Here is a 24828-nt window from a genome sequence, read left to right on the forward strand (position 1 = left end):
ATCTTTTATGTTCAACACATATGCACATTTAAATATCAAGCATTTAGCAATTTAAATAGATCTAGCATATTAAGAACATAAAACTATAGATCTAATGAATACTTGCTTCGATCTAGAATATTCTTGTGAAAAACTCAAATAAAATTGAGATTCATAATATTCTTTCATCGATCCAAGTATTCAATCATGGACCACTTTATTTCTTGATTCAAAAACATATATTCACTTAAACACAAACATATATGTAATCAATAAACATATAAACTAGTACATATTACTTAGAATATATAGATCTAATGATGTTCATCATAGATCTAGAATATTTTTTGTGAAAAACTTGAATAAAATTCAAGATTCATAATATTCTTTCATCGATTTAGAACATCATATCATAGATCCGAAAAGAAAATCAAGAAAAACTAGATCCAACACATATTGCATTATTTTCGAAAATCCCAAGTTTCCACACTATAATTTTCGAAAACTTCAATTAATCAAATACATAATCAGAGCCTAAAAATTGGCTCTGATACAAGTTGTTGGGACTACCGCAGCGGAAGACACGGAAACCAAACAGGTCCTAGACCGGATCTATTTAGGTGATTATGCATTCGACTCCAATTTCATGCAATAAACATAGATCTATAGATATAACATCAAATAAACACATGATCATGCATATTCGATGTAGATTCGATTGTTACCTCATAATCCATCATTGCATTGACTTTGCTAGCTGCACAACCCGGAGATCCTTGGTTTATCGACCACGAATCTTCCAACCTATTCCCTTGTCCTTGATTCTCCATCCGTGTGGGCGGATCTCGAAGAACCAAATAAAAGTGATATGAGATCTAAGGAAAACCAAATTACAAATAACTTGGGTCCATTTTATTTTATAATATTTCCCGCGTTTAAGATTATCTTGATCCATCAATTTAATTCTTTTGCCTGCTATGTGACTAGAATTAAATTAATTCTCCAAAGAGTTTTTCTAGTTTGAAACTTTATTTATTATTCGTGGAATAAATTCCAACTGCGCAGATTTCTGAATAATAAATTCCTCTTTCAAACACCTCATTGGGGATCACCCTTTTAGGGATTTAATCATACCACACTGGGCACGCGAATTCTATGAAATAATATTCCAATACCTTCATGTTATTCAATTACTACCACCCAAGATATCATGAACTTGAGTTACGTACAAACTCTCACATATTGATAAGTCAAAGTGGCGTTTGATTGAATAAACAATATTGATATTAATATCATAGACTAGAAAATACAAAACTTTCTGAAATATATTCTTTCAGTAGATAGCAATAAAGAATACATTTCGGATTAGATCCTTTCAGTGTTTTACCACACCGGTGTTACTAATCTCATCTTAGGTAAGAGAGAATTATCACAAACACCGCAACCGTACCAATAGGTAGCCAAAGCCTATCTAGGTTGTGAATACGTTTTTCTTCTTACTAGATCTGGCCAAGTCCCCTACTGGAAAACTCATGAGGAGATTCATCGAATTTTCCTACTTGACCTTCTTAGTAAAAAGCCTTAGACTTGTTTATTATATTTCAATAATAAACCATTATATTATATTATTTATTCTCATAAATAGGTAAACAAGTGGACGTGGCGTTTCTCATATACATGCACAAGCTGACTATACAAAGACATGTACGCTCGAAGCATCTTTTAGTATACAAACCCCAACAATCCATTGCATCATAAGGTAGTGAGAACGGAATGAAAAATAAAAATTCTTCCCCTAGCATATCAATAAAGAAAATGTTGCCTCAATGAGGTCTTAGTATCAACGAAAATTTCGAAAAGAGCATAAGTAAGAAGGTACGGCAAAAGTTTAGCAAAATATTCAAAAATCATGGGGGATGCAAAACAATGTTTTCCACGACTATCACTCCTAGTCGATATCGTTCATATCCTCCCCGGGGTCCTCATCCTCATCGACATTTCCCATGTCCAGATCGTGTCCTTCCTCGTAAGGTTCCTCGCTTGATCCACCAACATCCGGGGGCGGAGGGGTTATCGCACGCATGTCCTCCACGTTCCCATTTATGTCCAACAGGTTAGACGCATGAGCCCTAAGCCTTGGTTTAGTAGGGACACGATCAACATGCGGCTCCTTATCACGACGATATCTCTCCATCGACGGGCCTGACTCGGCGGATACTTGTGCACTGGGGGACTAAGCGGTGGTCCGTCCCTTGCAGCTACCATGGCTGGGAGTAGCACTCCAATCAAGCCAATCATATCGCCTTGAGGCTTGTACTCGGGCGGACTAAACCACGTAAATGGTACCACAGCTTGAGCAGTCCATTCACTCCATGGGGAAGGCAGGCTGTGGATCAATCTCGAGATCCCCGCGTGATGGGTAGCTCCTCCATACGCGTATGCATCCATCCAGCGATCGTAGAATTCAGTGACGTAGGTTAGGAGAAAGGACTTTCCATCCCACTCAAACTCTTGGTAGGTCTCGACAGGGAAAACCTTGTTCTTCGCGTAATGGTCGCGCATCGGTGCTTAATACCGATTAGGCATCTACAAAAGAAATCTCAGCATCAGAACAAGGATCGAAGAAAATATCAATAGTGTATGAGGTTTCAAATGATGCTGAGAGTACGATGGATATATATATATATATATATATATATGGGTCGAACGATGGATATATATATATATATATATATATGTGGGTCGAACGATGGAGGTGTGAAGATAATATCATATCAAGAATGAACGGAATTTCATTTCCGAGACAAATGGTTTGTATATATATATATTTATTTTTCGCGTTTCGGTAGTTCGCGATTTCGTTCTAGCAAGTCGTTCGCCTCGCATTCGGCGTTTTTATTCCTCCAAGTTCGATATCGTCATACAAATTTTCCAATCACCACACGATTTTCAACTCAACATAGCATGCTCAAGTTCAACTCATAGCGTTGTTCATCGAACAATCACGCAATCACAAATCATATAGAATTCCCATAGAGTTTTATCGCTCAACTCATAACGGTCTTAACATATGATCACTTGCATAACAACATTCATCATTTGTTTTGCATAATCACAATTTGCAATTTCGCATGCATGCATAATCATCATTTTATACTCCAAAACAAATTTCCAAAATATCACAACAACTCCCATTCGCTTCAACTCCCAACATTTCATAATTCAAATCAATATTCAAAGATACATGTTACCTCATTCTTCATGGTTGAGCGGAGACGAGTCGTGGTGTTGAGTCTTCGACGATCATTATTTAATCAATTCCCACAAATTTCAGATTTTATTACAACAAGACTCTTGGGTCCAGAGCGGAAAGAACTGAGGCTCTGATACCAACTGTAACAGCCCGGCATTTCTAGGGTATAATAAATGCGGCGACTGTTAACTAAGCGAACTTAAAGGCAACAAGAACGTAGACTAGGATTTCATTTAAAGAGATTTGACCAAGTGTTTAATGAACTGTCTAGGCAATAAGTCAACGGCTTTAACTATGAAAAACAAGATTTAATAGCTAACATAGGCTAAGCTCCAAAGTCAAGGGTTTATTGTAACTCAAACAAAACGCAATCTTTCACAATATTCCAAATCAAAGAAATAGGTTCAAACAACCAAAGATAATAAGTTTCAAAATATTCAGCGGAAGCATTCCAAGAGGAAGCGAAGCCATGTATGAGGACACGACTACACTCAAAATCCCAACCATCCATATTGTTCGATTCAACTGTCTCAACATCACCGACCGCCCATCGCCGCTCAACCTGCACATAGGGAAAACACATGCAGGGCTGAGTATTTTAAGCATACTCAGTGGACTCATGCCAAAACATTTTATAGTTATGTCACCCTTACCATAGTGAACTCGAGGTTTTGCATTTATTTAAAGATAAGCATCGAGTATCACAAAATATTTCATGGACTGACCAGTCAAATAGTACCTCCCATTTTCTCATCAATCAACAATTCATATGGTGCGACGAAGTGTGGCCACACTTTCGCCCATGAGATCGGCCGACTAGCAAGAACGGCTCCCGATCTCCCGTGTACACTAGCCTTATAGGGTTTGCGGCCCTACTCAGACCCGAATTCGTTTTTATAGCCCTTTAGCCTAATGGAGCGCACTCACAATCTAGGCATCAGGCACACACAATATCCAAAATAATTATAGGCATGGCATAACAGTTTAATCCACCCTTATTGCTCCACTTTCATATATTTGCAACATAAGAGAGAGAGTTTAGAATAAAGCCCACCTCGATTTCCTTCGAGTTCAAAAACGCACTTCTTCTTGTTATCACACTGGGAACGCGAACTATCACCTTTAGTTCATATATTTCAAATAAGTCTCAATCATGGATCAAAATCATGCATGTTCTCACGTTTCCCTTTCCCACGATTATTTTCAATATCACCATTCAAAATCAAAGTACGATTATCATATCGTTTTTATTCACACAATAACTCTAGATTTAACATCAAATCGTGTCACGCATGAGTGTTTCCCACACACAACACACGCACACGCACACACACACAACACACGTACACGCCTACCGAGGCGTGCACACACACACACACACGGTCACAAATCCACACATGCATCCAAATTCACCGATTAATTTCCCCTTCACTCGTTCTAAATGCATGTGGACTCAAGAACACCGATTGATCGGTAGAAGAAGAGAAGATCAAAATAAAAGTACCTTTTTCACAAATACAATCGGTAGGATACAAGTAGAATCTTGATTCTTCAACAAAATCTTGAATTGCAGCTTCAATTCTTCTCCAAAAGATGAAGAATTAATGGAGAAAGTAGAAGAAAAATTTGAGAGAGTGGGAAAGAGAGAGAGGTCGAAATTTGGGAGTGGGGGCGTGATTTGTGATGTGCTAGGGTTAGGTTCTCACTCTTATTTATAGAGTGCAAAATATAATATCTTTAATTAAATAAATTAAAGATTTGGAGAGATTTGAGGGAAAGTGGCGTTAAAACTGTTGAGGGAAAGGAGGATTTCGAATTTCTTAGGCTATTTAATTAGCCTATGATTTAATTTGAATATTTTACGTAGTAGAATAAAATATCACGAAGCAAGAAAATAATAATAATCTCCCCAAAAAATATGGTAGTAGGCGTGATTTTCAAATTCCTACTCCAAGGAATTAATTAAAATCCTAATTAAATTAGGATATGGTAAGATCTTCTTAGATTTGGCAAGATATGTTGGGATATTTGAATTTATTTATGGAAGAGAATAAACAAGGGATCAAATAAAAATAATCCCTTCTCCCATAATATAAGGGATTTTCGAAAATCCCATTATATGACAAGGATTTCGAAACTTTCATCAACAAAATAAGGAATATTCGGACTTTGGATTTAATTCGGATAATTATCCCAAACAATAATTAAATCCAAGAAAAATATGATTCTTTCCAATAAATAGGAGGGGGTCGAAAATTCCACATGATTAAATAATGCTCCTATTAAATTCTCACTCATCCCTTAGGAAAATAATTCACCAAAATATTATTTTTCCCCGCATCAAAGTATTCACATATTCGGATTTCACCTCCACTTCACATTTTTCAACGACTTTGACCATTCCACGGCCACGTCATATTTTCAACAAGTTTGACTATTCAACTCAAACTCAACTCCATATCGCAATTAATTACTCATCACTTAATCCACATATATCATAGCATTAAAAGCATTTAATGCAAAAATTTCCATGTCACAAAAATTAGGGTTCGAAATAGCGGGATGTTACATTTTCGAACCCTAAATTTAGAGCCAAGAATTTAATTCCCTAATTTATGACTTAGGAGACGTGAATTAATTGAGGAACGAAGTTATGACCGAGTCGAGTTTAGGGTTGCGTTGGAAGTTTGAAAAGTCAAACTTGTTGATTATATGACGTGGCATGCGAATATTTGAATTTTAAGAAATTATGTGATGAATTATGTGTTTATGGGTGAGTGAGATTATTAGGATATTTTTCCATAACCTTATTTTCTTGAATTTTCGAAAACCCCTAGCCTTATTGGAGAAAATCCTATTTTTCCGGATTTAATTTAATTCTTGGGATATTTATCCAAATTAAATCCAAAACCCAATTATTCTCTATTTTTTAATGAGAAAAATTGGCTCCCATAATTGTTTTAAGGTGATTTTCGAAAATCACCTATATTTGGGAAGGAATAATTATTTTATTTTTAATTGATCCCTTATTGATTTCCTTCCATACCTAAAATTAAATATTCTAGCAAATCTTACCATACCTCAAGGAGATCTTGACATATCTTATTTTAGTTAATATTAAAAATTCATTCCTTATTTAAAATGCCAAACGCACGCCTATTCCTTATACCAATGGGGAGGATTTTTATTTTTATTTTGCTCTGTGATATTTTATTCTACTCCGTAAAATATACAAAATAAAATCTTGGCTAATTAAAAGCCATATATTTCGAAAATCTCCATGTTTGAGCCCTAGATCTTTTTCTTCTTCTCTACTCCACAATATTGTTTTATTTAATTGTGGAGAATAAAAATCTTTCCAAATATTCTATTTAATTACCTAAAGATCTTATTGAACCCTATAAATAAGAGCAAAACCTAACCCTAACCCTCAAAATTTTTGCCCCCACCCATTATTTTCGTCCCCTCCCTCTCTTCTCACTCTATCAATTTTCTTCTACCTTTCTCCAATAATCCTTCATCCTTTGAGAAGAATTAGAGTTTGAGCCTCAAGATTTTTGAAGAACCAAGTCTCTACTTTGTTTCTACCGTTCGTTTTTCTCAAAAAGGTATTTTTATATTAATTCTTCTTCATCTAACCGATAAATCGGTATTCTTGAACCCTCATGCGTCTTGCTTGAGAGAAAGTGGGATAAAGGGAATATGGAATATATGTGTGCGTCGCGTGTGTGTGTGCGTCGCGTGTGCGTGTTGTGTGGTGTGTGTATGTTGACAAAATACTCTTATGTGACATATGTTGGTGATAGATCTAGAGTTAAGATGCGAATGAAATTTATATGATGACCATGACTTGATTTTGATTGGTGATAGTAAGGTGAATCAATGGGAAGAGGGATACGTGAGACATGCATGATTTAGGAACTTATGTTGAGACTAATACTTGGTATGTACATGTGTGGAAAAAAAAGGTGAAACCTCGGTTGCGAAGCAGGATAACAAAGGGAAAGAACATACTTGAAATCTAAGCAGTCGAGGTGGGCTTTATTCTTAAAATCTTTTATGTTGCAAATCTATGAATGTGGAGAGATAAGGGCGGTTTAACTGTTATGCCATGCCTATGTCTGTTTTGTTGTGATATTGTGCGTCTGATGCCCAGTTTGAGAGTTCGCTCCATTGGGCTATAGGGCTATGGATATGTTTAAACGAATTCGGGTCTGAGTAGGGCCGCAAACCCTACCAGGATGTGTACACGGTGGGATCGGGAGCCGTCCTTGCTAGTCGGCCGGTCTCGTGGGCGAAAAGTGTGGCCACACTTTCGTCGCACCATATAAATGTTGTGATTGTGGAAATTGATGAGAAAAGTGGGGAGTTGTTTGACTGGCCAGTCTATGGAAATATTTTTGTGCTACTCGTTGAATATTTATTTTGATAATTGTAAAACCTCGAGTTCACTATGGTAAGGGTGGCATAACTTATAAAATGTTTTGGCAACGAGCTCACTGAGTATTTCAAAATACTCAGCCCTGCATGTGTTTTCCTTATGTGCAGGTTGAACGACGACGAGCGGTGGCGGGTGTTGAGCATATTAATTAATTAAGATGGGTGTTTTGAACTTCAAGCGTAGTTGTGTCTTCGTACATAGCTGCACTTTCTCTTGGTCGTTTCCGCTGAATTTTTGATACACTTTAGTATTATCTGGATTTTTTTGCACTTGTTCCTTTCGGCTTAGAAGCTTTAGACTTCTTGTGGTTTTCTTGGAAATTATGTCAAACTCTTGAGATATTTGGTCGTAATTTATGGTACCTTTCTTTTACTTATTAAAGCTTCTAGGTTAAACCATTGACTTATTCCTCTGATAGTTTCTTTAAATACTTTGGTCAAACTCTTTAAATGAAACCCTAGCCTATGTTTACTTCTTTTAAATCCGTTTTGGTAGCAGTCGCCGTATTTATTGTACCATAGGGAGGCGGGCTGCTACAAAACACTTATTCATTATTCATAGAGTAATAAAACTCCAACTGGCCAGTTTTCTAAATAATAAAATCTTGTTTGAGCTCCTTTTGAGGACATTATCAAACGAGACTCACCTCGCGCACGATTCAAAATAATAGCAATCCTAGCACCGCTAGATATTAATCACCACTACCCAATTAATATATCAGGATTATTTGCGAAAAACCCGCACCATTTGATAAGTCAAAGTAGTGCATAATAAATACTGTATGCTCAATGCTAACATATGCAGATTAAGAAATACTAGTATTTTATCAAGACCTAGTCTTTCAGTAGATAGCATAAAGACACGTCTTGCTGTTAGATCGGTTCAGTGCTATACCACTCCAATGTCATCTTATTTCAGTAAGGCTTAGAAATATGCGGACTGACATTGCAACCTTTCACGATAGGTATCCAAAGCCTATTTAGGTTGTGAAATTCTTCTTTCTCTTTTGCAAAGCATTGCATAGATTGGCCATGTTACCTTAAAGTGGAAGTCGTCCACAACCGGTCTACTAAGCAAAAGACTTAGACTTTTTTTGCTTCTTATACATTTAAATGTTTATAAAACCTTATAAATGCACAAGCAAATACAATGTAATAATATATTGATTCTATTAATGCGAAACTGCTCGAATAATACTGAATCGGGTTAAAAGTGGATTGTACAGTTTTACGTATACAAGCAAGATTCTATTCGCTCGAAATAGCTCAAATAATGTTTTTCAGTATACCAAACCTAGCAAAGACATCGTTCCAATTGGCAACACATGCATGACGAAGCAATTCAGCTTCTCAGGGCTCAAATGGGGCTCCCCTATGGACTTTCCGCCAGCGCCGTTGCAGTAATCTTTTTATGATTTTTAGCATTTTAATTATATAATTTTTAATTTTTTAAAATTTTAATTATGCAATTTTTTATTTTTTAATTTTAATTTATAATATGTTAATAGATAAGAAATAATTTAGAGATTATGATTATGGATGGCTAAGTTGAAAGAACAAATATGTTTAAAAATGTTACTCCTTCGTCCTAAAAGAGTATGCACTCTTTTCTATTTAGTTCGTACCACAATGTACTCTTTTTCTATTTAGTTCGTACCACAAGAGTATGTTTCTAATTTTGAAAAGTTCTAATTTTGAAAAGTCTTTTCTCCGGCGAGATTCATTCTTATTAACAATATTTCAATCATTTTTTTTATCGCTGTCATATTTCACTAATTGTGCATTGAAACTCGTGCCCCATCAAAAGTGCATGAATGATGAGAGTATACAAAGATGAAAAAAGTAATTAGAATTAGAATAATAATAAAGAGAAGGTATTGTCAAGTTATTGATATTTCTAAGAGAAAATATGACTTTTTTTTTCTTTTATTCCCTCCGTTACATAAGAGTATGCACTTTTTTTTAGTCGGTCACATAGAATGCGGACTTTCTAATTTTAGATTTTTTTTGTTTTAATGAGGGATCCATGCTTTACTAGCCATATTTTAATTATTATTTTTATTCTACCTTCCAATTACTTTATTAATTGTGAATTACAATATGTGAATAATAAAAAAAATGTATAGTAAAACTAGAGGGAGAGTATAAAACAATAAAAAATGATGAGCTTCGGACTTAAATTGTCAAACCCAATATATCAACTGACGTGTGCATCTATACAAATAAACGCTAATCAATTCAAATCAATTTAAAATGTGCTCTCGACAGCATATCGGAAACGCCTCAAAATCCCGGAAAGCGGCACACACTCATGCTTGCGTGTGTGTGTGAAGAGAGGTAGGAAAAGAAGGGCTAATGGAGCCTGCAGTTTTGGACAGGATAATTGACAAACTAATTGAAGTCCGATCCTCCAAGCCTGGCAAATTAGTGCAGCTCAATGAGTCTGAGATTAAGCAGCTATCCGTTGCCTCACGTCAAATTTTCATTAATCAGCCCAATCTTCTCAAACTTGAAGCCCCCATCAAAATTTGCGGTATTCTCTTCGCTTTTTTTTACTCTACAAGTACAAACCTTTTTTTTTTTTTGTTAAGTTTTTCTCTTTTGTGAGGGTTTTCTGTCTGGCTGCCTAATTAATTGGAATAGTGCTTTTAATTTTATGTCAACACTTAGTTTAGCATAATATCTTTAAGATTTTCTCTATTATTCGCATAATTCTGCTGACCAGACTGGAAATTCTAAGCGAAGCTTGTAGTGCTTCAAGAATTTTAGCTATATGTACTTGAAGTTCATTGTATTAGTGTAGCTGGATTGGTTGGCGTTGAATGAAAGGCTAACCGTTGGCACTCTTGGATATTTAACTTCAATCTAGTCTAACTGCAGCATTATGTGCCTAGTAACAAAGATAGTTTAAAATGGGCCACTCACCCCTTATCCATACCTATAAATGAGCTAGGAACATCACCGAGTCAATGTGGGACAAGATTTAAGAGTTTTAACAGTTTCCTTTCTGTTAATACTGTACTCATCGTAACATGCATGTACTCCTCGATGATGTTTTCTATATTGCTAGACCTAAGGTTTTGAGGTTTCATACTTTCCTTGATTACTTTATGATGCAACTCCAAGGCCCAAAGCTCTAGAAAAGTGACACAAACATTGTGAAATTATTTAATGGTAAGACGATTGGCATCGTCAGCTGTCATAGGAAATGGCTTTTAACATCATTAGGTTTGTAGTCTCGAATGAGCTGCTTTAGAGTGTCATGCCAGACACTAAATTTTATCGGGGATCTTGTTGGAAGACATATTGCCCCTAGACCATAGTAGGAATCTTCTGTGCTTCACACAATGACCCAGCAGCTGATAAATTTTATCACGAGGATGATTTTTTTATCATTAGTAACAGAGTTGAAGGGTGAATGAGTGTTGCAATTTGACTTCTCATATGTTACAGAATCTTAATATAAGAAAGAAAATCTGAGATACTGAGGCCATATGTTGATGCTGTAAATAGAACAGGTGCAGCTTTTGGGATCCCACGTTGAACATATGACTTATCACCCTGGTCCAATCTGTTTGTTGTATTGATGAGGGAAAGAGAAGGGCATGATGACCCAAAACAATATCTCAATTGGATTGAAGTAAGAGGGCCAGATGGTATGTTTGTATGGGAAGTTTATGTCTTGGTCGTTAGCTTACTTTGTCAACTTCGTACTGATAAAGTTCTGTTCATAAATTTAATACATTTTCAATTTTTTTTGCTGATTAAAGATTTACTTAATTGTAAGTGATTGGTTAATTAATTTCAATTATGTTAACTTGCTAGGCATGATAATGGACAAAATTTTATTTAGTAAGTGTGAACAACCAAGCGGTTCCGTGTGATGAATTTTGTTTAACTAACTAATAGTAATTTCCTTCTTATTTCAGGTGACATTCATGGGCAGTATAGTGATCTTTTAAGGCTTTTTGAGTATGGGGGTTTCCCGCCGAAATCCAATTACCTATTTTTGGGTGACTATGTAGATCGTGGGAAGCAGAGTTTAGAGACTATATGCTTATTTCTTGCATACAAAATCAAGTACCCCGAGAATTTTTTCCTTCTTAGAGGAAACCATGAATGCGCTTCTATAAATAGGATATATGGATTTTATGATGAATGCAAGCGCCGATTCAATGTTAAATTGTGGAAAGCCTTTACCGATTGCTTTAATTGGCTTCCTGTTGCTGCACTAGTCGATGACAAGATACTATGCATGCACGGGGGCCTTTCTCCAGAACTGAGTAACCTGGATCAGATTAGGAGTTTGCCCCGTCCGACTGCTATACCTGACACTGGTTTGCTTTGCGATTTGTTATGGTCAGACCCTGGTAAAGACGTTAAAGGATGGGGAATGAATGATAGGGGAGTCTCATTTACATATGGCCCTGATAAAGTCTCAGAGTTCCTGGAAAAACATGATTTGGACCTCGTCTGCCGTGCTCATCAGGTAAATCAATCTTTTCTCTGTTCTTGGCATAAGACTGTTTGCCTAACCTCTATCTTTTTCCAGGTTGTGTAGGACGGTTACGAGTTTTTTGCAGATAGGCAACTTGTAACAGTTTTCTCAGCACCAAACTACTGCGGTGAATTTGATAATGCTGGTGCAATGATGAGCGTTGATGAAAACTTAATGTGCTCTTTTCAAATTCTGAAGCCAGCCGAGAGGAAAAACAAGTTCATGATGTCTACTAAAATGTGATGGTTCACTGCATCCTACTTTTCAAGGTCAGCTCAAAATATTGCTTGTCTTTCATTTTTTAAATTGGGACTACTTGAACACTACTAGATTGGAGGTCCTTAAATCTATTTGATACTCCCTCCGACCCACTGAAGATGACCACATTCTTGAGTGGCGCGGGATTTAGAAGGAGTTGTTAGGTGGAATAAGGAGAGAGAAAAAAGGTACTCCCTCCGTCCCATTAAAGATGACCAATTTTCTTTTTTGGTTTGTCCCAACCAAGATGTCCCATTACTAAAAATGGAAACACCTTTCTCTCTACTTTATTCCCTCTCTCTTACTTTACTCTCCCCACTTCACACACAAAACAAAGTTGCATAAATTCTCGTGCCGCCCAAGGAAGGGGTCATCTTCCTTGACGGAGGGAGCAGTTGAATATTTTAATGGGGAGAGAGGGATTCATTTTCAAATATAGAAAGGAGACATCTTGAGTGGGACAAACTAAAAAGGAAATGTGGACATCTTGAATGGGACAGAGGGAGTACTAGATATAAAGAAACCACGTAGAAAGCAAAATAAACAAAAGCCTAGAGGAACGAAGTCGTTCCTAATAATTAAATATAAGGTAATCAAAGTTCTGCTATGCGCATGCTTAGTTAGACTTTTTATTCAAATAAGGCATTACATTTTATCCTTTCATTTCTTTACTTTCAACTACTTTGTGGTGAACTACCCTCCCAATATAACAAGATATCTTGATTCATATTTCACTGAAATGGTGGGATTGATGAAATTCTAGTAATGATGATAATCAATGATATATCTAGAAAACACTCATGTAAAGTAAACGCTCCATAGATTATGTTGTATTTTAATATGTGGTATTGTGGTTAATAGTGTAATACAAAAAGGTACTCCCTCCGTCCCAAGGTATTAGACCAACTTTCCCTTTTGGGATGTCCCAACATATTAGACTCATTTCCTTTTTTAGCAAAAAGCATCTATCTTATTTTATTCTCCACATACTTTTTTCTCTCTTCTCTCCCCTACTTTTTTCCTCTCTCATACTTTACTCTCTCCACTTTTACTATTTAAATATCAATTCCTTAAATCATGTGCCCAAAAGAAGTGAGTCTAATACTCCGGGACGGAGGGAGTAGTTGGTAAAGAGCAAAGCGAACATGCTGGAATGATTATGGAGTATGAAAAGAGGTCATAACACAAGTTGCGTTCTTGTTTAGCTGTTTTGCCAAGTGTTATTAAAAAGCGGCCATGGCATGGGGGATTTTTTGCTAAATGCCACCGCCACGGCATGGCGTGCCAGTGTTCTTTGCCAGCGTGACGGCCGCCATGCCCGTGTTACCATGGTGGTCATTTCTCATAAAAATTTTATTTATTTTTTTATCGACTGCCGTACCTACAACTTCCAAACCTTGTGGTGGTTTGTGGTCTACTGCCATACACTTTTAATAACATTGTGTTGTGTTAAGTTTATCATGCTCTTATGATCCATGAGTTAGTATAAGTTGCTATTCTAGGCTCTAGCCAGTCATAGCTGCTCGACACTCAAAGTGCACACATTCTCTATATTTATAGGGATCACATAGTATCAAAGCCTTAAGTAGTACTTAGTACCATCCAATGGTTGAGACTTTGCTTCTCTTTAAGATTTTAACAGATTATTAACAGTCACAGGTTTATAAGCATATCATTAACGCTTAATGTTAAAGACAAAATATGCACGATTAAATACAAACATGCACAGTAGTGAACACAAATATGCACTATGTAAATTACTTTTCTATAATGCAAACCGCATTTGTTTCTTGTTGGTGAAAGTGAAAATATCTGAAGTAGGTGTTGAGGCAATTTCCTCAAAAATTAGGAGTTGAAAAGAGGGGCTGATGGTAGAGGTTGTGGTGGTCTCTGGCGGTTGATTTGGCATTGGCAGAATTGAGAAGGGTTTGTTGCATATTGGATAAGGGAAAAAGAGATATACGTCAAAATGAGAGACCAGCATACATTAAAACAAAAAACTGCATACAATTAATTAGGACTGCGTAAACTAACATAGATATATGCATTTGCAAATATAATGATAGGGTAAAATAACTCATGCAATTTTTTTACCACACGATAAACTACACTTCTGGAAGGTATGCATTTTTTTTATATAGTTATAGCTCTGAATATATTTTCTTCAAAAAATGTGGATCCACTACGCTTCTAATATGAATCTTGTAGATTTAAGAAACATAAACACGCCCAAGACTTGTTCTTGCAAATATTCCAATAAATCCAATAATAACCAACCAAGAAATGAATCAATAAAAATGATGACAAGGAAAAGAGGATGAAGGTGTTATGAGTTACTGATTGGGACCTAGAACCTTCTCCAATAAGATGAAGACGGCCCAAAGGGTACTTTCACCAAACCAAACCAAAACCTGATGGCTCCACTAAACTAGCAAAACAAGAACTAGCAAAGCATACCTTAAACATTTAATCTTAGTCCGACAGAGATTGAATGCGCAACCACAAGTGATTTTGACATTTAATCTTAGTCCGGCAGGGATTGAATGTGCAACCACACAGGATTTTGATAAATCTTCAAAGATGAAGGATGCTCAATGTTGAGACTTTTGAACATTTACAAAATATTCAAAGCTGCCCAAGAAGAAACCCTAGATTAGTATTTCTACTTGGTTGGGAAAGAGTTCAAAAGCAAGCTGAAAATCCGAAAAGTCGTGCAAAACTGGCGAGTCGTTGGGCTTGTTATGGAATGAATCCGGCGGGTCGCCCAAAATCGGCGAGTCGCCGGGATTGCACATGGATTCCCCGAACAGAGTTGGCGAGTCGCTGGGTTCGCGATGTATACGAACTCGGCGACTCGCTGGTTTTCTGAATTTTACGACTGCGAGTCACTGAGTTCGCCAAGAGTGCGAAGTCGGCGACTCGCTGGAAATGTACGACTGCGAGTCACTGAGTTCGCAAAGAGTGCGAAGTCGGCGACTCGCTGGAAATGTACGACTCTGCTCCCACAATCCGCTCGGCTCCAACTTGACTTCAAACACGGCCTTCACTTTCGCTAGTCCGTTGCTTGAAAGTCCTCCTCTATGGCTAGACTCCATATAAGTGTGCTTAACTAGTCTTGCATCCGTCGGGCCATGGACCTAGTCCTCGGTCGGTGTAGGTCCTTCATTGGGTTTGCCACATGATGCGGGTTGGTTGGATTCGCATCAGCTTCAATCTGAAATGTCCAAATAAACACTATAAGTTGCCTAGATTAAGTACTATATTATACCTAAGGGTTGGGATCTATTGGATCCCTTCGTTATATAGTATCTATCGCATAAGAGTATGTTCACTAAAGACAAAGGGTATAGATTTTGTTGTAAATAAGTAAAAAAAAGGTAGAATTAAAAATATACTCCCTCCGTCCCATAAAAGATGTCTCACTTTCCTTTTTAGTTTGTCCTATAAAAGATGTTACATTCCATTTTTCAAAAATTCTCTATCACATTAATATAAATATTACTCCCTCCGTCCCAAGGTAGTTGAGTCATTTCCTTTTTTGGTTAAAGCTTTATTTCCTCTCTTACTTTACTCTCTCCACTTTAACTAGTAACAAATCAATTTCTTAAATCTCGTGCCCAAAAGAAATCCCCCAACTACCTTGGGACGGAGGGAGTATATAATCTCTCTCCACTTAAAACAAAACAAAATCTCCTAAAATCCCGTGCCGTCCTACAAGTATGACATCTTTTGTGAGACGGAGGGAGTAAATGGTAGTTTTACGAAAGGAATCGGCTAGCTCTTGTCTTCTTATATTCCATTCTTGTCCTAAGATGATGTGGTTTGCCTGGCTACAAAACAAAAACAATTTCCTTTGCTTGTTCTCCCATATCAGGATCAAACACATCTACTTTACACACCCAAATGTGGCACAAGTTCTAGTAAAATTTAGGTTGTATGTATTGAGAGTGGGAGTGGGAAGTTTGTTATGTTACTAAATGTAGATAATGGTGGCCCGTATTTGTTTTTTTGCAAATAAGTGTAATGTGGCCAAATGTAAAGGAATTATGTCCAAAAGTATAAAGTCAAGGGGACACTCCAAAATGACAAAGTGCCCACTATTTTGTGGGATGGAGGGAGTGCATTTCTCAAAATAGTACATCAAATTCTTCAATACGTTTATTTATCAATTTCTTCTTCCTAAAACACATAAAAGTTGTCTGACATTACTAAGGTGGATCATTACTGTGGACTTGTTTGTAGTTTTGGTTTCATTGTTTAGGTTATGGCATTATGCCAACCATATCTTATTTGACATTATTAGAAGTGCAGAGGCAACTATGTTTTCAATGTCTCTCCTTGCATTCCTTCAGAGTCAAAAACTAAATGCTAGGAGATGTCTTTTCGATGAATTAATATGTATGTACTATGTTGACTGGCTCACCCTATTTATCATCTCAATATCTTAGGGTGCATACTCTTTGATAGAAAATGGTGGAAGATATCTACTTTATCGTTTTTTAATTACATGTTCTATAAGAAGGATAATTTTCATCGGACAGGATGAAAAAGTTTTCCGGGCAGCCCTTTGCCCACCTTTTTACTTCAGTTCACGACAATATTATCTTGGGATATTGATGTGATAGCATTTTCCCATTTCACTCTAGTGAGTGTGATATACTAGTATCTGATATAGGAATAACTTTTCTTTTCTATCCTAGAGAACATGGTATTAACAAAGGTGGAGACCAAACAAATGTGATAAAATTCTCCCTTTTTTGTATTCCTCATTTTCTCATGGTCAATGTTCAACAAAAGAGAATGCACCTTCAAGGTTGTAGAGTTTTAGTTGAAGTCTGTTTTCAAGAAATTTCTTGACATAATTAGAGTCTGGCTTGAAAATTTTAAAATGATCGATTCGTAATACTACTATCTACTAACTATGTGCTGCATTTCATGTCTTAATTGCTGCAGGTATTAGTCTTGGATTTGTAGAAGTGAGAAGTCACAGCTGCGCCTGCCTATATCTCCCCCATCAAGAGGGAGCTTTTTCATTTTTCTCTCTCAAACTCTAGTAAGGCTGTATTTACTAGCGCAGCTTCAGGGGTGGATCAGCTGTAGATAAAGATTGCGGAACTCAGTGTTAGCAAATCATAAGGGGCCGGCCGATTTACTTGGAAACCTTATTTGTCTAGATTTTAACTGTACGCGTACATGGATTGAACTGTGTTTTACTAGTTTAATGGTAGGGATGATTATGTGAACTAGTCATATTCCTGTATTGTTTGTTGATAAATTGGATTAATGTTAGATGCTTCTTTTCTTTGTTTGGAGTTTGTGAATGGGGAAATTGGATGTTGGAATGCCCTTAAGCAACAATTCTACATCATTTGAGAATTTGTTTGTGGTTGAGATTTTGTGATCTGTGTGTGTATAGACAAGATGCTGCCATATAGTCTTGATATCATCAAATAAGTGATTGAGATTTGCAGCCATTATAAGTTATACTCCCTCTGTTCCAAGTTATGTGCACTGCATTCCATTTCAGATCATCTCAATCTATTTACATCATTTTCTTGTTTGACAAAGTTTTACAGGGTCTTGTTAATTACTACTACTTCCTTAGCCCACAATGTTGTAGAGGCGGAAAGAGATAGTAAATAAGAGAAAAGAAATAGGTTTTTTTGCCAAAACAAAAATGACTAAGCTACAGAACGTGACTCAATAAAGAATACGACCCAATTACAATGGGACGAGGGACGGAGAGAGTACAATTTATTTGTTAATACAAGTCCTTTTGAAGTTGAAGCTAATACTTAATTCCACTGTGGGATGGTATAAAGCAACCTTGTGTGTGTCAGAAGAGGAATATTGGTGCCTACCGTAGAGCTTATTTACTTCATGTGACAAATTAGTTTTAATAATAAAAATATATGGTTGAAAGTTCATTAAATATGTATTCTATAACTTAAAACAAATGGTTTGTCTTTTGTCTGCATATTGTCTTCTCTATATCTAGACATTATGTTGGTCGTGAGAATTATTCATTCAACCAATTAAATTTTTATAAATTCTTGTAGTTTAAGAATTGCGAATTGAAAAAAGTGGCGATAATTCGGCCCATCGTTTATTCCCTACCTCCCATGTTATAAAAAAGAAAAACATGTACGGATTTAGAGAAAAAAACACTAGGAGTATAATTATATGTTTTGAGAAAAATGTGCATGCATGCATTGAATTTGATGGAATATATTTGATATAAAAAAAAAAAGAGGTACGCAATGCATGGATCATAAGATGTGGAACTGGTGATCGTTGACATCAAAATATGAATTCGGCGAAGGTGGTGGCAGCGAGCTGTGGAGACACCGTGAAAGTGTTGGATATTTCTGAGAATGAGTGCGCACTCACCTATTCTCCATCTCCTGGCTCCACAGTCAATTCTCTCAACTGGAACCACAACAGTCAGTTACTACTAACCCTAACCCTAACCCCATTTCATCACTTTTGGATATAATATATTAATTTCTGGTTTTTTTGGTAGATATGGTATTGGCGAGTGCAGGGGATGATGGTAAAGTATCATTTTGGAGGAGGAATGGGACTAGATTGTGGGTCGTCCCTTCCATAAATGATGGTGGAGGAATTGTTGAGGTTCCTACTTTTTTTTTTCTTTCTTTTATTCGTCAATTCAACATGCATTTACAATTAAATTATTATATACATGGTGATTGATTGCTTAATCATAGAACTCATTGAAATGGTACATGGATTTAGCTTCTTTATACGATGGAGTTTGGTTAATTTTTGGATGATTTGAGTTTTATATAACAAGAATTATCAATCTATGATGTTTGAATCAATTCTCAAAAGTTTCTGCCTTAGGGGAGGGAAGGTGAAACATGCATAAAGATAATGAGTATTTAGACTTACATGGAAGGTTTCCATGCATAGGAATATCATGCATCAATAGTCATAACTGAAGGATGTGCCCATTCATTTTAATAGTCTCTTTATGTCAAAAGAGTGTCCTTTCATTTCAATATATCAAGATACATGTTCTTATCTATGTATCTAAGTGACTGTTGGAACAATTTAAGGAGTGTCCATCTCTTATTGTTAGGACTGACCGGAAAATATGTGAAAAGAGTATAGTTATTTCGCAAAATTTGTCTTGAATATTTCAATTGATCACGCCCAACTCTTTTGCTTTCAACAATTGGTATTAGCCTCGTTAACTTGGGCAAATATTTGTATCACGTATCAATTATGTCGCAACGTAGGCTATATTTGAATCACTGAATCATCCTTGATTGAACTACCGGAGATTGTTCAAACATTGTTTGAGGTAATGGAAGCGATGCGGCCAATTTTGAAAACACCAAAGGGGGAGAGGAAGAGAGAAACGATAGAAAACAATCGGAACTCATTTGAACCTTCACATGAAGAATATGAGGAAGAAAACGAATGAGAAGTACCACCTTCATCTCATTCAAGATGTCCACATATTTAAATGGCACGAGATTTTAGGTGTAGTAGTTGAGTATGATAAAGTAGAATGAAAAAAGGCGATTAAATATTTTAACAATGAGAGAGGAGAGAGAGATTTGTTTCCAAATATGGAAAGTGGACATCTAAATTAAAAAGAGAAGGTGGACATTTGAGTGGACAAATTAAAAAGGAAAGATGGACATCTTGAGTCAGACGGAGGGAGTAGTAAATACACATATAAATAGGCGTGCTACAAAGATTCAGTACAACGAAACTTGAGGAGTCTAATGACGCCTTTTTTTAGGCTCAAGCTCAAACGAACTGTTAGTTTTCGTTCTTATCTCATCGAATTTAAGGGATTGGTCAATTGTGTACCACATTGTATAGATAAGGCTCTACAAGGGGCCTTTATGATATAAGCCAAGGAAGACCTTGCTAAAGAAGTGCGGTTCTTTCTGCCCCAAACGTTAGAACAAGCTATCGAATTAGCAAAGCATGCAACGAGAAAGCTAAGACTTGACGCACATGACATATGTCGGCCAAGACTCAGGAGAGGATAGTAAATTCGATACCAGCAGCTACGATGGGATCAACAACCCAACCCTCAACTGTTGCAAATTCGACCTAGCAAAGAAATTGACGTGGACAGAGATGCAACCAAACGACAGAAAAACATGTGCTTCAATTGTGATGAACCTTTCACATGACTACATGGACTACATGAGGTCACACATGCAAACTTGCACAAGCTTTCCTCATTGAAGATAGAATCAAAGAGTATGATTCAGGCTAGATATATAATGCAACAAAAATATATAGTATGTGCAAAGAAATTTGTGAAATATATAAATGTTTTTTTCGATTTACAGGCAATAGTCTACTTCAAAACTGATTAAGTCATCCTCACGTGCATCTACCTATGGGTGGGAAAACGAGATGAAGAGGTAAGGATGGGGAACCTACTATCCCTTTGAATGCACTCATGGGTGGAATTATATGGAAATCAATGACAATGACTTGGAGCATCAACAAAGAAACAATTCATCATCGAGGTTAATAAGGACATGAGAGTAGAAGAGTTTGTTGTCGAAGTTTGGGTCTATCTCGAGCGTCGCCATCATCGACAACGGACAATTTTTTGACGCGGCGAGTAAATTCTACGTGTCATTCGAGGTGTTAAGACGGATTGTGTCGGTTGCATATGACTTGGATCTATCTTAAATGAGTCGCGTACACCCGATATTCCATGTTTCGTTGTTACAACGACGTATAGGAGATAAAGTGGAATATGTCCCTATGACGTGGTTGACATTCGGTAATTTAGCCTGAGAAAGAGTTAGTTGCATGTTTGGTATTGGGCAAGCCTCAAGCATAAGTTTTGAACAAGTAGAAATATTTAAACGTAGAAGATGTTATGTAGGAGATTGTTGATAATATTAAGAATTGATTTTTGTAGCTCCAACTTGAGGGCAAGTTGGTTCTTGAAGGGGGAAGGATGATGAGTCCGTAGTAATCCGTAGGAGCATAACAGAGAATACCTACATGGAAGGTGGCCATAAAGAAATATCAAGCATCAAGAGTTATAATTAAAAGGTTGTCTAGTGATGAGTTGTCCATTCATTTTTATAGTGTCTTTATATAAATAATGTGTCCTAAGTGACTCCTAGAACATTAAAAAGAAGTGCCCATATCTTATTGTTGGAACTTACAAAAATATTATGAAAATAGTATAGCTATTTGGCTAAACTTGTGTTAAGCATATTTGCTTTGAATAATTGATTGTGAAGAACTATGATATGATGTTGTTGTGGATTGTATTGTCAAGTTGTGTAAGCTTGAGCTTGAAACTAGCAATTATTTCAACATTAATTTAATGAGGATGTAGATTGCATATCGTGGATAACTATGGATATGCTATCAGACCTGAACTTTAAGTTTGTGCAGTCGATATCAAGTATCAACTTTTGCAACAAAGGGTCTCGATATCTATGCTCTGGTGGAACTGGTCAAGTTGTAAGAGTATGGGATTTGCAGAGCAAACGTTGTATCAAATGGTTGAAAGGGCATACGGATACCATAACCTGTGTAATGTGCAACTGTAAAGACGAGCATGTTGCTTCTGTTAGCCGTAAAGGAGAAGTTATCGTGCACAGCCTTTTTTCCGGGGCTAAGGCCTCTAATCTCAAGGATCCTCATGGACAGGTTGCTTACTATTTTGAATCAATTTCTAGGCCAATTCTTTTGCTCTTATCTCTTCTAACAATTAAGAATATTACAAGGTCTTGGAGGCACTTGATTATTCTCGGATTTCTAGGCACCTTTTAGTTACGGCTGGTGATGAAGGATCCATACACTTGTGGGATACTACTGCCCACAGTCCAAAGGTTTGCATAGTTATAACTATAACCAATATGGATATGGTTTTTCAAAAGTCAATTTCTGTAATGCTTCATTCTACAGGTTTCTTGGTGGAAGCAGCATGGTGCACCGACCGCGGGAGTTGCATTTTCACCAACCAACGACAAGGTATATATATTCGTGTCGAATATTCACAAGTGAGACTATTGCTGAACATGGCTGTGATGATTAGTTTATGGGTTTGGACAGATAATTGGTAGCGTTGGTCTAGATATGAAGTTATACACTTTTGACACAGGGTCAAAGAAGCCATCCTCTTGCATACATCATGAGGCTCCATTCTGTTCATTAGCATACTCTTATGATGGACTAAGCTTAGCAGCTGCTACGACCACCGGTCAGGTTGTACTCTATGATGTTCGGGCGAAGCCTCAACCACTAACTGTTGTAGATGCGTATGCCTATGCCTATGAGGTGATTGATTCATAAGAGTAACTTTTATACATACTACATTTGTATTAAAGATCCAAACCTTCAGCAGCATCAGGCCATCACAAGTATCTGCTGGGAGAGGTCAAAACCTGTAACCTTCAACAAAAGCAGTTGCACAGATGAGACGGTTCTTCTTGCTGGTGATGTAGGGGACATTATCATTATGCCTGACCCGCTTCCATCTACTACACAACCTCGTTCGAGCGGCTCGTTAGTTAATCCAACTCTGGCAAGATTACATGCACCTCATAATAATTTTAGGGATGATATGGAGGTGTTTTCTCCCATTGTTGAAGTTCAATCTTTTGATAAATTATGGGAGACTCATGCTTCTCCGGAGAAAAATATTATACCTTCTCGGAGGTTTGGCCTTTCAGGGGAAGCAGCCGATCATGAGAATCCAATTTCCAACACAACAGTATCCAAACAGGTTTATATCCCTATCTTTGAAGTAAGAGTCGATGAACATTAGGAGTAGAAATTAGATAATCCTCCTATCGTATGTTGCAGGTGGAGAGTAGGTTGTCGGAATCCAGTTCTAACCTGGCAGCCGTACGTAATAGCAGTGGTGGTCCACGTAAAGGGTGGGGAGGTGAGAGAGCACTAGAGAAATTCATCCACCGACGTCAGTCCACCAAAATAGCAACTTCTCGTTTTGCAAAGCCAATAGGGCTAATGCCTAGTCTTCACGGCAAAGAAACTTCCAAAAGCATCAATGGCCAAGAAAATACTACTCCTACTAGTGAACCAAGATCCTCCCCTTATGCCTCGCCTAAATCCAAGAAAACTGGGTCAGAAACTAGGGAAGACATTCTCAATAACCTCTTGTCAAACTCTCAACCACCAACACCAACCACTCCAAAAGTAAGTAACAAATTCAGCATTTTCAGGATTACACATGAATTCAATCTGTTTCAAATAACTGACTTGATGGCAGGGAGGAGATGATCAGATGTTACACAAGATTTCTTTACAGTCAAACTCTTCTATAGATGAAGAAACTCTAGCTTCATTTCGAGAATCTATTCACGGAGATATGCAAAATCTTCACTTAGAAATACTTAGGCAATTCCACGTGCAAGAGGTAAGTATGTTCCTTGTGTTACTTTATTTGAACGTGCAACTGGTTTTTCAAGTTTGGAGATGATTTTGCAGATGGGAATGTCAAGCGTCATGAGATTAATCCTCGAAAATCAGGCTGAGATAATGCAAGAAATCCAATCACTTCGAGAGCAAATACAACATTTCCATCATTTACTGTGAAATCCTCCAATGGTTAACTAGTCAGAATTGGTTCGTTTTTTTTCTAAGAGCAACATGGACAAACCCGGACGTTCTTCAATTATAGCAACGTTGATATAGGTAGCAGCGTTATTTGGGTGAGAAGGGCCGCAAGTTAGATGCAGGAGATATAATGCATAGTTGACATCTGAAAAAGTAAAACAAAAAATAAGTACCTCTCCAGTTAGAAGAAATAATTTAGGATATCCAGAAACTCAATGTTTTAGCTCTTGAATGTTCCCTTGTTCTAATTTGTGGTGATATGTAGGCATACACAATAGTAGAAGACAGCTAAACCTCCAGAGCTCTTCATTGTGTCTGGATGACCGAGCTCTCTTTCATTGATATCTAAAGCTTTTTATGTTATAAACATATGATAAAACAATCAGATCGCAAGTTCACTTACAAATTAAAAAGCGCGAAACATAATTCAGCAAAAGAATGGGCGGTTTTTTCTGAGCTGCTGAAGCATGCCCTTTTCTGCGAGCTTGGCTCAAATTTTTGCATATACTGTTAAAACAGTATCATGATTTAAAAGCTAAGCAAAAACTCTTCATTTTTGTAGATTGCCTGATTAAAATCCCCAGTGACAGACCACAGACTATATGCCCCTGGTGTCATTCGGTGATAAGGACCACAGACAAAAACCGGTTCCGCAAGTGCCTTCAAAAGATAAAATAAATGTTCATCATACTCTTTTCTCTCATTCCCTAACGTAGTTTTACCATTATCGAATCGATATCTATCAGGGTATTAACTTTCCATAATTAACAGCATCCTCCAATTTTCCCTTATCCAA

General features: G+C 36.9%; 2 protein-coding genes across 2 annotated transcripts; both read left to right on the forward strand.

Moving 5' to 3' along the window:
• The first annotated feature begins 9900 nt into the window (after window positions 1-9900).
• On the forward strand, window positions 9901-17826 carry LOC125186424 (serine/threonine-protein phosphatase PP1 isozyme 3-like). Its single transcript, XM_089059516.1, has 4 exons — window positions 9901-10205; window positions 11602-12161; window positions 12225-12439; window positions 17382-17826. The coding sequence occupies exons 1-3, from the start codon at window positions 10028-10030 to the stop codon at window positions 12231-12233; spliced, it is 747 nt and encodes a 248-aa protein (XP_088915642.1). The 5' UTR covers window positions 9901-10027; the 3' UTR covers window positions 12234-12439; window positions 17382-17826.
• Window positions 17827-18680: 854 nt separating this feature from the next.
• Window positions 18681-24414, forward strand: LOC125189839 (protein NEDD1-like). The gene is made up of 10 exons (XM_048087067.2): window positions 18681-18871; window positions 18952-19061; window positions 21843-22100; window positions 22178-22282; window positions 22359-22424; window positions 22506-22721; window positions 22798-23178; window positions 23259-23612; window positions 23686-23832; window positions 23904-24414. Exons 1-10 carry the CDS (start codon window positions 18736-18738, stop codon window positions 24009-24011), a joined length of 1881 nt encoding a protein of 626 aa, XP_047943024.1. The 5' UTR covers window positions 18681-18735; the 3' UTR covers window positions 24012-24414.
• Window positions 24415-24828: the final 414 nt, after the last annotated feature.

The sequence above is a fragment of the Salvia hispanica genome, chromosome 5 (assembly GCF_029641045.1).
Source record: "Salvia hispanica isolate PSC_SH4W2 chromosome 5, Shi_PSC_v1, whole genome shotgun sequence".
Lineage (NCBI taxonomy): Eukaryota > Viridiplantae > Streptophyta > Magnoliopsida > Lamiales > Lamiaceae > Salvia > Salvia hispanica.

What these genes read in the sequence shown, in the direction of transcription:
- LOC125189839 (XM_048087067.2), top strand. Translation starts at nt 18,736, where the DNA reads ATGAATTCGGCGAAGGTGGTGGCAGCGAGCTGTGGAGACACCGTGAAA. An exon ending in CAACACCAACCACTCCAAAA is followed by an intron (nt 23,613 to 23,685) that starts GTAAGTAACAAA and finishes ACTTGATGGCAG; the next exon opens with GGAGGAGATGATCAGATGTT. An exon ending in GGCAATTCCACGTGCAAGAG is followed by an intron (nt 23,833 to 23,903) that starts GTAAGTATGTTC and finishes ATGATTTTGCAG; the next exon opens with ATGGGAATGTCAAGCGTCAT.
- LOC125186424 (XM_089059516.1), top strand. Translation starts at nt 10,028, where the DNA reads ATGGAGCCTGCAGTTTTGGACAGGATAATTGACAAACTAATTGAAGTC. An exon ending in AGCCCCCATCAAAATTTGCG is followed by an intron (nt 10,206 to 11,601) that starts GTATTCTCTTCG and finishes TTCTTATTTCAG; the next exon opens with GTGACATTCATGGGCAGTAT.